Below are 18,504 nucleotides of genomic sequence, written 5' to 3'. Positions count from 1 at the left end.
ACTTTAGCTATATCAAGCTATGTCTATACTAGCACTTTTGTCGGTATACTTTAGTCCAGGGGGGTGAAAAAAAACAAAAACAAAAGTGATATAGGTTACACCAACAGAAGTGCCGATGTGGACAGTTATGTTGATGGAAAGGCTCTCCCACCCACATAGCTATTATTGCTAATTTGGGGTTCTTTAATTATGTCGACGGGAGAGCTCTTTCCTGTTGGGATAGAGCGGCTACATGGGAGATACTGAAGCAGCGAAGCTGCAGTAGTGCCGCTTGTAAGCTCTCTAGTGTAGACATGTTCTCAGTGTAGTTAAAGCAGTACAATCCTCCTAGGGTTGGCAAAGTTACCCTGATATGAAGTGTTTTTACTAGTATAGCTTATTCTCATACGGGAAGGAAAATAGGCTATACTTGTTTAATTGTTTTGGTAAATCATACCTCTACCAAATAGTTGAAAGCTGTACCTGCTCAACAACATAGCACTGTAGCTGTTACATGAGCGAGATCATTTCTTCCTTACTTTAACCAAAGGAACACTATAGCATGCCAGGCTACTGGATGACAATTGTTTATGCAATAGTCACTTTAATTCGAAATAAAATGATACATGCCACGTATCCAGCCTTAGCTTGACTGTGCATTAGGATATAAAGTCCATTTCTACTTCAGTCTCAGCTGACAACCAACTTATTAATGTCATTGTATAGTGCTAAATGCACAGCTCTTTATATGTTCAAAGTGCTTTACAAACGTCAATATATTCCAATATAATTATGTAAACATTGTATCAAAGTAAGTTGCTGGGTAAAATGGAAGTTGGAGACGAGTGCTATTTAAAATGTGAGGGTTTCTAAACAACAAAATTTGGGGGACGTTACGACCTGTGTTACATCGGAGGTCAGACTAGATCGGGGTGGGCAAACTTTTTGACCTTAGGGCCACACTGGGGTTGCAAAACTGTATGGAGGGCTGCGTAGAGAAGGCTGTGCCCCCTATCCGCCCCTCCCACTTCTTGCCCCCCAACTGCTCCCCTCAGAACCCCCAACCCATCCAACCCCCCTTGCTCCTTGTCCCCTGAGTGGCCCCTCCCAGGACCCCTGCCCCGAAGCTCCCCCTGAGACCCCTGCCCCTAGCCAGCCCCCCTGCTCCCTGACCCCTATCCACACTCCCAGCCCCTCACAGCTCCCCCAGGACTCCCACCCCCTATCCAACTGCCCTCTGCTCCTCGTCCGCTGATTGCCCCCCAGACTCATATCCACACCCCCGGGACCCCAGCCCCTTATCCAACCCCCCCTGCTCCCTGACTACCCCCCAACTCCTATCCACAGCCCCGCCCCCAACAGGCCCCCCATGACTCCCACTCCCATCCAACCCCCTCTGCTCCCTGACCCCAATTGCCCCCCCCCGAACCTCTGTCCCATTCAACCAGCCTCTGCTCCCTGACTGCCCCTCAGGACCCCGTGCCCTCTTACCATGCTTTTCAGAGCAGCAGGAGCACGCTGCCCGGCCGGAGCCAGCTGCGCTCCCTGCGCTGCCCAGTAGGAGCAGCAGGCCAGAGCGCTGCCCACATGGTGGCATTACTGCAGGGGAGGGGCTGGGGCTAGCCTCCCCAACCAGGAGCTCAAGGGCCGTGCAGAATGGTCCTGCAGGCCGAATGTGGCCTGCAGGCTGGAGTTTGACCACCTCTGGACTAGGTGATCACAGTGGTCCCTTCTGGCCTTTGAATAAATCTCAGATTCTACACAAAACTTAAGAGCCCTATTAACTTCAAATACTGAATAATTTGGGGGCAGAGATTGGTCATGATTATGGCTCACCCCTTCAATCCATACTAGAGTATTTGCCATGATTAGGAAAAGAAACTGTTCCGACAGTACATATAGGAACTGCACAGAGAAAGAACAAATGCTTGGGCATATCAGCAACCAGGGCTGATATTTAATACGAAAGTTTTTAAAAAGAATAAAACCCAAAGAACTCTAAAAAGAGGTTCTGGAAAAGGATCTGCTCATTTGAGAATAGAAGAATGGAAAGGAGGAAAACAAAAGGGAAATAGGATGTTACAAATTGTTAATACAAAAATAAAGTAACCCCAGAAGAGGGCGAGGAAGGACTCCCTAGTTGCTTACTGTCTAAACTAAAACACCCAAAACTATCTAAAACTATTTTTAACTATGTACAGAGGAAATCTAAAGAAGAGTTCTGAGGATACTGGAGAGTTCCACATCAGACCACATGGAGGCAAGAAGGAATTAGAGAGGTGGCTGGTCCAAACCATCCCTTATAGCCTCGGTTCAAAGCATAAGAAGCGAAAGAGCAAAGGCACAGACCAAAGGGACACTCCTAACAAGAATCTTCGAGTCTCAGGCACATGGAGTGCAGGCTTTCCCACACTGGAATACACACAGGGACCAACACTTGAAGTGGTTTGTTATGGTTCAGCTCAAGCCAACGTTTAAACGAAACTGAAATAAGCCACCAAAACAGCAGTCCATACAGGAGCTTCCGCTGGCTAAAGCAATTTAGTTAAGCCTGTGCAAATCGTGTGTAGACAAGGTCCAAGGCACTTAAATCAAAATAAGAGTGTCTACACATAAAAAGTTGCATTTCACCCAGCTCAATTTAATTCAGTTGAACCGGTGAACATTTGTGTTTAGAGAAGGCCTAAACCAATGACGTAATTTTCAAGAGTGCTGAGAACTTAGCACTATCTATAGTCAACGGAAACTGCTTTTGAAAAACAGGGCTTTTGGTAGGTGCCTACATAGAGATTCAGGAGCCAAGCTTCAGGCACCGATTTTTGGAAATATGAGCAAGTTGCTTAGATTGAAAGTGATTTAGAAGGTCTGAATCCTAGTCAGGAAGAGAACCCAAGGCTCCAAAGTCTCAGACCAGTATTGACCACAAGATCATTCTTCCTATAATGGCTTTCTAAATGATCTCTTCCTTGCTGCCAGAAAGGACACTGGGCTTGTTGCAGTTTGGGGCTAGTCTACACTAAAAAGGCTTTTCCAGTATTGCTATACCAGCAAAGCCCACTAGCAGAGGGACAATGTATACCAGCAAGAGTTCTTTTGCCTGCATACTTAAACCGTCTCCCCGAATGATTTAGCTATACTGGCAAAAGTGTCATTTTGTCAGTATAAAATATGAATACACAGGGTTTTTTGCTGACATAGCTATGTCAGGTCAGGGGGTAATTTTTCTGTACATTCCTAACCAACATCACTCTAATGGCAAAAGTTTATAGTGTAGATCTGGCCTCAGATCTAAGCAACTATATATCCAAGTCTGAGTCAAGGTTGCAGCATATCCACGTTAGACTAAAATTATAGTTATCCTGCATAAAGGAGTTCTTATAGCTGTGAGGGAAAATAAGTTACCTACTATTTTGCTTCTTTGAAGATATCGCTACCTGAGATTCTCTCTACCAGGTCCTGGGCACCCAGTTGGGATAGGGCCCCTGTCTTAGCCCGGGAGCCCAAGATACCACTGTAAGAACCCTGTGAGTATGGTACCTTTAAAGAAAAGCATGATACCAAAAATATTCACTTCAGCACAGCATATCCAAACTATTGCAGCTGAAATTTAAATCCCGGTTGGTTACAAGAGCTTCATTCAACCACCGGGGGGGGGGGGGGCACGGAGGGAAGAATGTTCATCAGGATTCTATCTGAAACAACCTTCCCCATAAACAATCTAGAGAAATGAGTAGACAAAAGCACAAAAAAACCAAGGAACAGACTTTACAAACCACAAGCTTCTTTAATCAATATATTCAAGGGGACCTTTCACAATGGAACAAGGCTTGAAATGCATACTAAGATTTAGTTGGTCAGTACTTCATTTACTATCATTACCTATGCAGTTTAGGGTAAAAAGTGCTGCCCTCCCCACTCCCCCAAACAACCCACTCAATGCTGCTATGAGACCCTTACCCTGACTCTTGACATCAGTTTATTGCCCAAAATAAGTGCCACAAAGGCCACTGCAATATCTGATAGAATAGTTTAAACACAAACTTTCAAGTGCTGATTAGTAATAAGTAGGGCTGTCAAGCGATTAAGAAAACTAATCGTGATTATTCGCACTGTTAAAACAATAGAATACCATTTACTTAAATATTTTGGATGCTTTCTACATTTTCAAATATACTGATTTCAATTACAACACAGAATACAAAGTGTATAGTGCTCACTTTATATTTATTTTTGATTACAAGTATTTGCACTGTAAAAAAATAGTATATTTCAATTCACCTAATAAAAGTACTGTAGTGCAATCTATCATGAAAGTTGAACTTACATATGTAGAATTATGTTTAAAAAAACAAAAAACAAAACCACAACCTGCATTCAAAAATAAAACAATATAAAATTTTAGAGCCTGCAAGTCCACTCAGTCCTACTTCTTGGGGAGTGGGGAGGGCGAGAGGGACAGCTCAGTGGTTTAAGCATTGGCATGCTAAACCCAAGGTTGAGAGTTCAATCCTGGAGGGGGCCATTTAGGGCTCTGGGGCAAAAATTGGGGATTGGTCCTGTTTTGAGCAGGGGGTTGGACTAGATGACCTCCTGAGGTCCCTTCCAACCCTGATATTCTATGATTCTTGTTCAGCCAATCGCTCAGACAAACAAGTCTGTTTACATTTGCAGATGATAATGCTGCTCACTTCTTTTTTACTTCACCTGAAAGTGATAACAGGCATTCACAGGGCACTGTTGTAGCCAGCTTCGCAAGATAGTTACATTCCAGATGCGCTAAAGATTCATATGTTCCTTCATGCTTCACCCACGTGTCCATACTGATGACGGGTTCTGCTTGATAACCATCCAAAGCAGAGCAGACCAATGCATGTTCATTTTCATTATCTGAGTCGGATACCACCAGCAGAAGGTTCCTTTTCTTTTTTGGTGGTTCAGGTTCTATAGTTTCTGCATTAGAGTGTTACTTTTTAAGACTTCTGAAAGCATGCTCCACATCTGGTCCCCTCTTAGATTTTGGATGACACTTCAGATTCTTAAACCTTGGGTCCAGTGCTATCTTTAGAAATCTCACATTGGTATCTTCTTTGCGTTTTGTCAAATCTGCAGTGAAAGTGTTCTTAAAATGAAGAACATGTCCTAGGTCATCATCCAAGACTGCTATAACATGAAACATATGGCAGAATGTGGGTAAAACAAAGCAGGAGACATACTATTCTCCCCCAAGGAGTTCAGTCACAAATTTAATTAACACACAATTTTTTTTTAACAAGCATCATCAGCATGGAAGCATGTCCTATGGAATGATGTCCAAAGCATAAAGGGGCATACAAATGTTTAGCATATATCTGGCATGTAAATACCTTGCAACGCCAGCTATAAATGTGCCATGCAACTGCCTGTTCTCACTTTCTGGTGACATTGTAAATAAGAAGAGGGCAGCATTATCGCCTGTAAATATGAACAAATTTGTCTGAGTGAACAAGAAGTAGGATTGAGTGGACTAGTAGGTGCTGAAGTTTTACATTGTTTTAGATTCATAGATACTAAGGTCAGAAGGGACCACTCTGATCATCTAGTCCGACCTCCTGCACAGCGCAGGCCACAGAATGTCACCCACCCACTCCTATGAAAAACCTCACCCATGTCTGAGCTATTGAAGTCCTCAAATCATGGTTCAAAACTTCAAGGAGCAGAGAAGCCTCCCTCCAGTCAACCATGCCCCATGCTACAGAGGAAGGCAAAAAAACCTCCAGGGCCTCTCCAATCTGCCCTGGAGGAAAACTCCCTCCCGACCCCAAACAGTTTTGGTTTTGAGTGTAGTTATGTAACAAACAAACAAACAAACAAAATCTACTTTGCAAGTTGCACTTTCACGACAGAGATTGCACTACAGCACTTCTGAGGTGAACTGAAAAATACTATTTCTTATTTTTACAGTGCAAATATTTGTAATTAAAATAATATACACTTTGAATTACAATACAGAATACAATATATACGAAAATGTACAAAAACATCCAAAATATTTAGTAAATTTCAATTGGAATTCTATTCATTAACCATGTGATTAAAACTGCAATTAATCACGATTACTTTTTTTGAGTTAATCGCGCGAGTTAACTGCGATTAATCGCCAGCCCTAATAATAAGTTATGAAAAACAAGCACTAGATTCATGATTTAAAATATGTCAAATCTGAAAATTCCCTTCATCCTTAATAATTAACATTAAGAGTTTGAGAAAGCAGCATATTTATCATGGGACTGAAATTTCACAAAGTATGAATCCTTAGACATTTGACATGTAGGGAAGTCCCAAGTGCAAATTCTGCCCTGATTTATCCCCATATAACCTCAATGACTTCAATAGGATAGCACTAAGTTTATGTCAGGCAAACTTTCGCCCAAGGACTGTTATTTTTCAACTCCATATCATGTGTGAACAAAAGTAAAATTTCAGGTTTCTCCTGCAATAAATGATACTTTAAAAATAGGAAAGCTTCAATAACAAATTCTTACATACATCACATTTTATGAGAACAGAGGTAGAAATCAGTTCTCCCCCAGAACTGAAATTCTATACTTTCAAAAGATGTAGTCTCTCATACTTGCTTACTAAAGAAAATGATTGTTAAAGATAAAAAAATCCAAATTCTCCTAGAACTAAAATGAGTTAATTTTTTTTAGTACCATCTTATAGTTCAAATAAAAATATAAAAAGAAGATTACGCATAGACAATCTAATTCCTGAATTCATATAGTGAGGTTCATTAATGAGTGAATGATTTTTAGTTTGTTGAACTTGAGTAAAGAACGAGCACCCAGAAAAAGATATTTAAAATTTATAAAAAAAATTTACTGTAAATGCATTTCATATCAACATAGCATTTCCAAATTAACTATTAAAAACTCAGTATAAAGTTTAAAAGTATCTATATACAGGCAATTCTGGACGAACACAGTAACTCTGAAACATTATTATTTAAGCTCACCATAGCTGATAAAAGAAGTCAGTGAGAAACCGGGTCAAAGCATATCAACAGGATTTGTTTCATTACCAAAGAGAGGCACAATGAATTTATTCAAGGTAAACAACTTGATACACTCATCTAATATATGTGTATAATTACAACATTTTACTCTATGGATACAGCACAGTTTTGATTTTTATTTAAATACCTCTCAGTAATCCACTTAATCTTTAATGCATATGGGTATATATTCCTCTTTGGTTCACATGATGCACATGCACTTAAATATTTAGCTTAATTATGGAGAAGACATAGGAGACATAATGTGCTTGATCAGGCACATTATAGTTCACCCATTCATTCTCCCTACCTCTAACAAAGAAAGCAAATGACACATTTTAAACAAAAATATTTTATACATAATAGGAAAAAGAAGTTAAGCCCTTTCAATCTATCAGTTGTCCAGGAAATGCATGAGTCCCGATACCATTCCATTTGAATTTATGAGCCATTAAAATTATTATGGAAGTGTGTGTATAGTCTGGCAACAAGGGAGTTAACCTCATTATAATTTTCAGAACTAGTTTAACACTGAAATCAAATGTTTTCGTGAATATAAATTGAAAACCTTTTAAGCCAAAAATGACCACCCAAAGGTCCAACTATTCAGAAAATGTACATTACTGATAGAAATCTTGAGTGCACTGAACTTTTGAAAATATACAGAGTAAATGATAAAAGGCTACTTTAATGCATTTTTGCTTACAAAACTGGAATTACTGAAATAAAAAAAGATTAATCTGAACTATTATTCCTACTCACTTTCATATACCACAAATTACCAATGAATATATCGCTTAAAATATCAGGCTTAAACTAAATGTAAAAGCATATAGGAGCCGCGTTGCTTTCAGTTAACACATGGGTATTGCTAGCAAGATTTAATTAGCATTTTGGAGATACAGCTAGAAAGGGGAGTTGTCAAGTATTTAATGAAACAGAATGTAGTTCTTTATAAAGAAAGTCACATAGAACGAGGCCACAAATATTTTTAAAGGTGGAGAGAGAAAGCAGTAGTAGAAATCAAATTGAAACAGCATATTCAATTCAAAAGTGGATTGAAATAATGAAGTAAAAGAATCACAGCATAATCAGTGTTCATTCTGCAGAACAGCTAGAAGCTATAAGAATCTTACTGCAATGTCAGCTCCCAGCACACACAAGGGCTCCAGAAAATGCTCATTGATCATGCAGCACTTTATAATGCGCAGGAGGCCACTCTCCTCCCTCTTTCCCCCAGCCCCTCCCACAGCAGCATTATAGTAATTGAGAATTCTCAACACCAGTACCACACATGTTAAAGAGAAAATAATCAATCACATACTTGGACTTACTAGCCTACAAAACAGATCTGCAAATCTAACGCAGATTTTTAAGTACAATAACTCAATATCGTATTCTAACATAGACCAATTAAACCAGAAATGGTTATTTCTTCCCTTCATTTTTAAGACTGCATAAAATTCAACTGATAAATGTTTATCAGTAACAGATAAAAAACAAATATAGTTTCTCTTTAGAGATGCACAAAGAAAGAATGAATCAGATTAACAATTCTGATCCTTTAAAACAGTAAAATATCAAATTATATATTTTCATACTCTGACACGGAAATCACCAACATTTAGCATTTCAGGATTTATAAATATCCTGATTCTCTTTAAAAAGGAAAAAAGGATTGTATTTAGCTAGATAACTATTTCCAATCAGGACCAAAGTATATATAGCAATTCCCATCACTTAATAATTTATAATAGATACAAACAAAACAAGCAGCTTCTTTAACCAGCAAAATATAAGCACTTTCAGGCCTTTATGTAAATGAATTGTGTAAGACATAGGATACTAAAGCCTTTGCAAGCTGCTTTGCAGACCCCACCTTTCAATGAGTTAATCTAAAGGTCACAAGCACACAGACGTTTTATGAAGTCTAAGGTTCTTTCTTTTATTCCTCTCTACCATGCACCCCCCCTCACAATTTATAATCAAACAAATGACATATTAATTCTCAGCTAATTTAGTAGCCATCCAAGCCGCACATCTCACAGAACAAGGACTGTGTACCTTGCTTAAATGCATAACTTCTCTTCCCCGCCTCCCTCAACTGAGGGATTCGTAAGAATATTCCCATAGGTAGATTTCTTTCTTCTGGCTTTCAATTTCATTGCAATTTGTAAATCAACTCCTACCTCAAGGATGTCTTCTAGAACATATGCTTCCATCTCAGTCTCTGTCTCCACCATGTTTTAATCAAACTGCCATGTTTCTTACTGCACTATGATTAGATCACTGCCAGCAGGAACACTCCACTGTGTCAGCAAGGGAAGAGGAAATGGAATGTTCTATATTACATGCCTGAAAGAGGCTTTGCTGCTTGCAAACCAGGCACCTACCAACTGAGCAGGGGTGACTCACTGAATATGCTGTTTAAAGTCACAGCAGCCCTCTTCTGGAAGCACACTTCAGATAAATAACCTAATCAAAGTAAGCAAGCAAGCCACTAAGTTACAGTGCTATCTTGAAGGCATTTATGTTTCAGATAAATTCAACGTTTTTATAGAGGGAATCCAACCTGTCCGCTTTCCTAAATTAACTAAACCTAAGAGGTTGCAGTTTTGTGGTGCAGAAATTTATCTGGAGCAAAGTTTATAGAGAGATCCTGCATCAGTGCAGCTCTTACTCAGACATTAATGCCAGGCTCAGGCAATCCCAACATAATCAAGTTAGAATGAATCTTCAGTAAAGTATTGAACAAGCAATCTCTCTGATTCGTATTCCATGTATTAGGAGTTTAAAGTTTTCCTACTTTCTAACCTTTGTAGGAACACTTCTGAGCTAAAATTCAATAGACTGATTTTCATTCTTGTTTTTGTCTGAACAGAATTTTTAAATTCATTTCCCAAGCATGGCTCAGAATTCAGTATTTTTTCCTATAGATCAGCTTTCTCTCTGCTTACAAAATTCCCAAGAGATGGGGCTGCTTGCAAGTTTCTCCTGCTAAAAATTCTCTAATCTAAACCTATAAACACTTTATTCTAAAAACTGAATAACGTTTTCTGTAGTCTCAATACTAGATATGGATCCAGCAGAGATGCTGAGCAATAATAGAGCAATAAACTGCCCCCTCTAACTAGGCTGAAATGAGTACACTGCATGCTCCCAACATCAGTTTGGTAGCCCAGCTCTATCTACCTCTGGATGTCACTATGCTGGGCACAGCAGCGTACTTTTGGATGCTTTAGGAATTGCTGCCGTTTCTTAGCCAGTGCAGAGACTGCACGGTCTATTTCAGATGGATTCGCCTGGGACCCCCCTTTTCCATACCACCCCAATACTTGTGTAGTCCCTGATGGGGCTTTCAGACCATTCTCTCAGCCACTGTACCGGGCCCTCCTGGAGAAATTAGTCTCTACTTGAATACCAAGCCTAACTACTGCAGTGGCACCTGCTGGGGGCTCCAGGTGCTCTAAATCCTCTCCCCACAGTTGGAACTACTACACTGAGGGAACCAATGTGGTGGGCGAGAGTGGAGGGGCAGGGGTGATAGCGTGTGTGCACAGCTAGGATCATGTTGAGGTCTAAATGAGAAAAAAAAGAAAAGAAAATGGAAGTGTGGAAAATTAAGAGTAGGAAAGGTGGACAAAAAGAGAGCAAGCAATAAAATACAAAAGGTGTGGATGGCACTGCTTTCTTTTGGGACTGCTAAAAAACATTGCCTGGGGACTGCTAGAGCCTACTAGTCTGGCTGTTCTTGTTAGCCAAAGACTAATAAGTGTATCTTGGTTTCCCACACATCAGACTGAACTACTGCCACTAAGCTTCTCATTCACTCATGACTCATTACAGAACTGAAATAATCCTTGGGCCAAGTAGTTTAGCCAGTTCTAAGAAACATAGCTACATGCATCCCATTCATCTTCAAAGAAAGAATGAATTTGTGTAATAGATATATGAGGTTGATTCAGTTTCTGGTTGTTCTCAGGGTGTTGCTACAGAGGCAGTCTTAAGGTTATTTGTGTGATTTGCATATTGTTTTGAGGTTCTTGATATAAAGTAGAATTTTTAGAATAAAATCTGTGCTTTGTGTTTTTCTTAGAACTGTGGATCAAGGTAATATTACCTCTCCTCTGTATATGTAGGGCCCTATCAAATTCACGGCCATGAAAAACAAGTCACCCACTGTGAAATCTGCTGAAATTTGTTTTTTTGTGTGCTTTTACCCTATACTATACAGACTTCCTGGGGGAGATCAGCATTTCTCAAATTGGGGGTCCTGAAACAAAAGAGCTGCAGGGAGGTCACAAGGTTATGGGGGGGGGTCATAGTATTGCCACCCTTACTTCTGAGCTGCTTTCAGAGTTGGGCGGCAGGAGAGTGGCAGCTGCTGACTGACAGCCCAGCTCTGCAGGCAGCAACGCAGAAATAAATGTGACAATACCATACTATGCCATCCTTCCTTCTGCACTGCTGCTGGCAGGGGCTCTGCCTTTACAGCTGGGCTCCCAGCCAGCAGCCACCACTATATGCACCTGCCCAGCTCTGAAGGCAGCACCTCCACCAGCAGCAGCACAGAAGTAAGGGTAACAATACTGCAACCCACCCTACAATAACCTTTCGACCTCCCCACAACTCCTTTTTGGGTCAGGACCTCTACAATTACAACACAGTGAAATTTCAGATTTAAATAGCTGAAATCATGAAATTTATAAATTTTAAAGTCGTATGATTGTGAAATTGACAACAATGGACCATGAATTTTGTAGGGCCCTATTTATAGGGTACTGGTAGCCCACTGGTGTCCAGTTCCAACGTCCATAGTTTTTAAAGAATGTTGAAAATTTGGATATAGTTCAGAAAAGAGCTGCAAAAATGATTAGACATTGGAAAAAAAACCCACTAACATTTAATGAGAGACTTAATGAGCTCACTACTTTAATCAAAAGAGGTGACTATCACATCTATAACTACCTTCACAGGGAGAAGATCTTATTTTAGAGGGATCTTTAAGTTGGTCTAACAAAACCTAATGACTGGAAAATGAAGTTAGAAATATTCTAACCGGAAGCAAGAAAATTAACCACAGAAAGTGGTAAATTCTCCCATCACTGAGCTTTTAAAATTGAGATTGGATATCTTTCTAAAAAATATGCTCTAGTTCAATCACAAGTTATTGGGGCGTGACAGTGTTCACTTGTATAGTAAAAAAATTACCTGTTACAGGAATTACCAGTGAAATTTTATTATCTGTGTTATGCAGGAGGTTAGACTAGATCAGAGGTTCTCAAACTGTGGATCATGACCCCAAAGAAGGTCACGACCCCTTTGAATGGAGTCGCCAGGGCTGGCATAGACTGCTGGGGCCCAGGGCTGAAGCCCGAGCCCCACTGCCCAGGACCAGAGCCAAAGCCCAAGGGCTTCAGCCCTGGGTGGCAGGGCTCAGGTTGCAGGCTTCCTACCTGGGACTGAAGCCCTTGAGCTTCAGCTTTGCCCCCCCCCCCCCCGACCACAGTGGTGGGGCTCAGGCTTTGCCCCCCATCTGGGGCAGTGGGGCTCGGGCAGGCTCAGCCTTCAGACCACCCTCTGGGGGTCGTGAAGTAACTTTTGTTGTCAGAAGGGGGTCACTGTGCAATGAAGTTTGAGAACCCCTGGACCAGATGATCTGAGCGGTCCCTTCTGATCTTAAAAGCTAAAAGGCTTTTGTTAGGGAATAGACATGTAGAGCACAGCTGTAACTGTTTTCTGCTGTCAAGGAGTGCAGTATGGGAAGGTAGGGAGTGGGGAACAACTTATCCTACTCAACTGAGTGTTCTACATACCTCCATCAACTACCACAAGATAAAGGAGTTTAGAATATGTGATCTCTTATTGTGGATGAATCCCAGGTTTGCTAATGCATTGCTTTCAATTCTTTATGATTTGGAAATTTTTCAGTTTCCAAAAGAATTCTTTGTTCCTGGAATTCAGTCAAGGAGTATCTCCCATTTAAACATTCTTCATCTTGTACCTTGTGGCACTGATACTTCCTGATTTTGTTCCTTGACTCCGGCTATTATTTATTATAGTCTACATCTCTGCTTACCTCCAGAATCATCACACCAGCACAATGCTTACACAACTATTTCCAGTGGTGAGGCTGGCATCTACTAATATATGCAGCCACTCTGATCTTTTTTGCTGGTTGGAGGAAAGTGCGAACTGGTGGAACCAATCAATGGTACTTGGTGATCCTGCTGCTCAGGAAACTGGGTGATCAATGCTAAAGGAAGATTATCATTACTGGTTTCTCATCCACAGATGTGATGGCACTATTAACTAGTCTTGTGTCCCTGACATCTTAAGAGCTTGCATGAAGTGGCTTGAAAAATCCACTCACCTATAAAGAGCAGGAAATTTTCACAACTGCCATCACATTTTGTAGAATCTAAATTTTCATTTAAAATAAAAAAAAGTTTCTCACCCACATGGCTATGAAGAATAACTTCTGAATACAAACCAAAATTAAACCAATGCAATGCTGTCTTCAAGTCTGCAAACAGCTCTAGGGCCTCAGCTGCTGCTCAGATCTTCAACCACAACACAACAAATTGGAAACTGACCTGTTTCAGTTTTCACTGCTGTTTTCCAGATCTCCATGAGAAGCAGTGAAACTGATAAGAATCAAATCACTGGTGGTGTAATAATTCAAAAATTGAACACTGGAGGAATTGTCAACATTCCTCCCCACTACACAGCAGGCAGAAAGCTGAGTAGAGGAGTGCATAAAACCTCACACACACCCCCCATTGCAGCAGTGTAGGAGATTATGGACATGCAGTGTTTCTGTAGTCTGTCGAAGTCTGCTCTTTAACGGAGCAGTGGGGGAAAGAATTATTTTTTTCTTCCAGGAGGCAGAGAGGGTTGGGCAGGGAGAGGAGTTTTAAATAGACATCTAGTAGCCAGAAACAGATGCAAAAGATAGAGTCCACAAAGAAAGATCCAAGAGCTAGCAAGCACCTTACTGAAAACCTAGCAGCTGGAAATAGTGGTTTTTGGTTTCTTATATGGTCATTGCCTCTGAATAGCGTGAGACAACAATTCCATCTCAAAGCTAGTATGTCTATCTTCTGCCTTACAGGCGTTGGGTAATTTCCAGAACAATGTATGGGTGTGTGGAGATAAATGGGCAAGAGATTGATGGGATACGTTGGAAAAGAAGTTAAGCAGAGGGTTTGTTTGGAGAAGGGCAGAAGGGAAGCGGTGAAAAAAAACCCCAAAAATTGGGGAGATGCAAGGCAGAAACAATGGAGTAAAAATGGGAAAGGAAAGGTAGAAGTAAATGAAGTAGGGCTGGTCAAATCGTACTGTGCAACTATATTTAGCTCACCTTAAGTGATCACTCTCATTACAGTATGTATGGTAACACCCACTCTTTCATGTTCGAAGTGAGCTGTAGCTCACAAAAGCTTATGCTCAAATAAATGTGTTAGTCTCTAAGGTGCCACAAGTACTCCTTTTCTTTTTGCGAATGCAGACTTACACGGCTGCTACTCTGAAACCTATATTACTTGAGGAATTTTACTGTTATTCATCAAATAACATTCGATGAACACCTTTGTATTCTCCCAGCTGTTCAGTTAGTTAAACATCCAGCAATTAGATTAACACTAGCGAAATTTGTCAAATATATTAAATTACCTTTTCTGCTATTCAAAAAAGAATAGGAAATTCAGCAATGTCAAATTAAAATACAGTACACAAAAAACAGTACACCACTGTTTTATTCCTTTAAATCGTAGGGGATATGACTGTCAGACTCTGGGGGCGCAGGTATTTTTCACTACAGAGTTTTGGGTAAATAATTCAACCTCTATTTACGTTTGTCCTCTGGAAGCACTAGGGAAAAGCTATTCTCTATGGAATTCTTTCCTATTAATAATCCTTTTATTTGGTCATAAGCACTTCCTATTAAATGAACTAAACTGCATCATGTGTGTAGAATTGTGACAAGGAGAGAAGGCTCATTATCAGTCCACATAAATTAGAAATTTGGAAGAGCCTGTAAACTGCTGGCTTTGCAGTAGTTTATTCAAAATAACCAGATGTCTATGTATCACAGCCCATCCCTCCCTCTGGAGGGCTGTTGTCATCACAATCATTATAGCAAAAATTCCATGATGTAACTGAGGAATACTGAGCTTAAGTCAAGACTTTTGGGACTGCCAGCTGCCTCCGACATTTAGGTTTCTTTTATGCATGCATCCTGGAGATTAGATTCAAAACTGTGCCTTAAGTGGAAAGCCAGAGCACCCAACCTGGCATACTACTTTTTTTTTCCAAAGATTCCAGAATGGGCTTCTGCCTGCGTGGTCTCCTGGACAGCTTAAGCAGAACTGACGAACGCCTAAACCTCACTCCAAGATGGCCAACAAACAGCTTCCCCTGAAAATCAGACACATGCTATCCCAAAACACTGTACAAATTTTCATGAAGTAGAAAAAAGTGAATTACATTATTAGGAAAACCATGGGTAACGTTTTCAATTTCACACAGTATTCCCTGTAAAACACACCAGCCCTATATTATCTGTCCTTAACAGACCAGGCTTCCTTGAAGAAAAAAAAAAAAAAACTATCATTTTCCCAAGCAAAGGGGAAGCAAGGTATAGACTTGAGAGTCTGAAGTCATCCCCTGAAAGATCACCGATAGTAATTATCCCTGTAAAAGGAGAAAAACAGGAATTCTGTAAGATAACGTGCAGATCACCTTTAGTGCTCTGCAGAATGCAGACTTTATGTAAACATTCCCCTTCACATGTATGTGACGGACAATCTACAAAATTCAAGTGGTGGGGACATGGGGTGTAGATTTTAATGGTTAATTCAAATTTATACTAACACCACAAATACACTAAGTGTAAGGGTTTTGCTAAAACTGCTCATTTCAAAGTCACCGGACTGCAATTGTAGTCCATGCCAATATTCTATAGAACAGTATCCTCATTTTAAAAAAAAAAAAACCTGACCATATGCCCTCTTTCACTTTCTTCCATATAGCCTTACTTTATTACATCATTAACTAAAATCATCATGAAACATAAAACACACCAAGTTTCATTTTCCACAAACAAGTTTTACTGTAAAATATTGTTTTAGGGCAGCTTTAAACGCTCAGTATTTCAGTAGAACTGTAACAAGTCTGTGTGATCACACTATCAATTGGTTTAGAACGTTAAAATGTGTTTTGCTACAAAGCAACTTGATACAACCCTTTTGTGCAGAACCCAAATACATAAAATTGAATTCCTCTTATAGTATTAGCAATAACTGAATGCTAGTCAAAGTCACTATCATGCAGTTTGTTAAAATTATGCTATGCAACAAGGACCTTCCTCACCACCTCTTAGCCCTGTCCATCTCTCTCTAGGTAGTCCCTCATTTAGTAACATTTTAAATGGAGAAGACAAGGAGTTAGAGAGGGATAAAGATGCCCACTCCTCCTGGGATGCATGCAAAGGATAAACTGCAATCAGTCAGAAAGCTTCTGTATCTTTCTTGAGGCTACCATAGCCACAACCACTTTACAAACAACATTTTACACATTAAGTCCCTAAAGTGCAGAGGGCTTGGATCTCTGGTTCTTCAATGTTCAATGTTTTTTGCTTCCCTCCCTTCAAGCCCCTGCAAGCTGTGTCCCTGTATCATCACCTCCTTTCGTGAGCACAGAAGGGAAGACCCAATTCTGATCAAAATCCACATATTCCCGAGCACCCTGGACCCAATATCTGTGGCCAGACCCACGTACTTGTGCGGCATAAAGCACAACAGTGACCCAATCCAGCTTTGGACTTCTGGGCGCTGCTATTATAAAAGACTTTATGACCCTCCATCAAAGAAAACTGGAAACTGAGGCTTATTTAGGTAATATTTTAACAACTAAATACACTGTATAGTTTGATAGTTGATTCAATTTACATTGCTCCAAATGTATATCAATACAAAAACTTGGTCTAGTGACAGACACAAGACTGCATTGTAGACGTTACAGGAAAACCAGGAAGTTTTGACAGCTGCAATTTTTGGAACCCAGGAAAGCATGGGAGGCTTTAGACATCAGAGAAAGGATACATCACCTCTCATTACTCCACGCTTTGTGGATGGGACAGAAATAAATGTTTTGTGGCAGGGCCACCATAAACATTTCATTGTCCACTAGTTACCCTACTGCTCCGTACCCCATATGTGTCTTGATGTTCCATGATGGATAAGCACATTATATTGATGTTTCAGTTAAAATCTACTGTTTTTAAAATGTTAACACTTAAAACCAGGAAGCGGAATCTGTGAAACCCCGTTGTTTTTATTGCTGTAAATAACTGGAATTCTAAACAATTCCAATGTTGCTGCATGAACAGGAACAGACCCAGCTATGCTGGCTCTGAAGAACTAACAGGAAGAAAACCTGTCAAACTTATTTTTGCCAGAGAGAAGTAGAAAGGATTTTAAAACACAGATCTGTCACTTATATAAAAAGGTCATCTTCTTAATCACTTACGAGAACCACACTTTAAATATCAGTAATCTTCAGAGACACCAAGCTCAGAAGAATGAGAGGAGCTAACACTTATCCCATAGCAGTAGCAAAAAGAAAAGGAGTACTTGTGGCACCTTAGAGACTAACAAATTTATTAGAGCATAAGCTTTCGTGAGCTACAGCTCACTTCATCGGATGCTCCTTTTCTTTTTGCGAATACAGACTAACACGGCTGCTACTCTGAAACCTGTGATAGCAGTAGCAGTGAGAGATCTCCAGATTCAGACAGAGTTTTTCACAACAGTTTACACATGGTTCATAAAAACTCTGATTCTAAAGGTGGACTTCATAATCTTACAGTTTAGGGATTTTTCAAACAACATTTTAGAATCTGAAGTAAAATTATTCAATAACTTGTTCATAAAGTAGACGATGTGGCCACAAACCCATTAACCACAAGGCGCTGCTCATAATTTAAAAAAAAAAAAACAAAAAAATCTTCTACCCTCTAAATTTCTTAGCTTTGAATTGAAATTCTCAACCCCCTAATGTTTCATTACTCTATTTATCACATACTAGATATATAGTTCACTAATTAGTTTTCCATATATTTGCTAGTTGATTCAGTTATTACCCATAAAAGTTTTAGATTTTAATCAAATTGTTTTCAGTTCCCTCGTTTCTAAGCTACCCTCAACACCACCACTTCAGAAGCATTTTATGTACAGAATGCACCTGGATTCAACAGGTTCCAGTCCCTATTTATTCTTAGGGAATTTCAAGGAAGAATACAGTGTTGCAGTTATCTCAGATCTCTGTCCATATCCTGCTTCAAAATAGAAAGCTATGTTGTAATCTAAAACAAGCAAATATTACTCAGGTTGAAGGAAAGCTTTGGTTTTTAGCTATGTTAGAAATGCATGGTAAAGAAAAACATTGATTTGTAGTTATAGCCAAAAATAATTTCAAAATTTGCATAAAAT

General features: G+C 39.9%; 1 protein-coding gene across 7 annotated transcripts in view; it reads right to left on the bottom strand.

Moving 5' to 3' along the window:
* ANKRD17 (ankyrin repeat domain 17) overlaps nucleotides 1-18,504 on the bottom strand; it is a 168,328-nt gene that overhangs the window by 116,428 nt on the left and 33,396 nt on the right. The window contains exon 1 of one of the 7 annotated variants that reach the window (XM_038398724.2): nucleotides 9,202-9,409. The exons of 4 other annotated variants lie outside the window; for them this stretch is intronic. In XM_038398724.2, the coding sequence (XP_038254652.1) occupies nucleotides 9,202-9,255 (54 nt within the window). In that variant the 5' untranslated portion in view covers nucleotides 9,256-9,409. Of the gene's footprint in view, nucleotides 1-9,201; nucleotides 9,410-18,504 lie in introns of those variants that run through there. 2 more of the 7 variants (XM_038398725.2, XM_038398726.2) reach the window with 2 other exon arrangements.

Source organism: Dermochelys coriacea, chromosome 4, assembly GCF_009764565.3.
Source record: "Dermochelys coriacea isolate rDerCor1 chromosome 4, rDerCor1.pri.v4, whole genome shotgun sequence".
NCBI classification, from domain to species: domain Eukaryota; kingdom Metazoa; phylum Chordata; order Testudines; family Dermochelyidae; genus Dermochelys; species Dermochelys coriacea.
The sequence above is the reverse complement of the archived record's forward strand: the minus strand, read 5'-3'. Positions and strand labels throughout refer to the sequence as shown.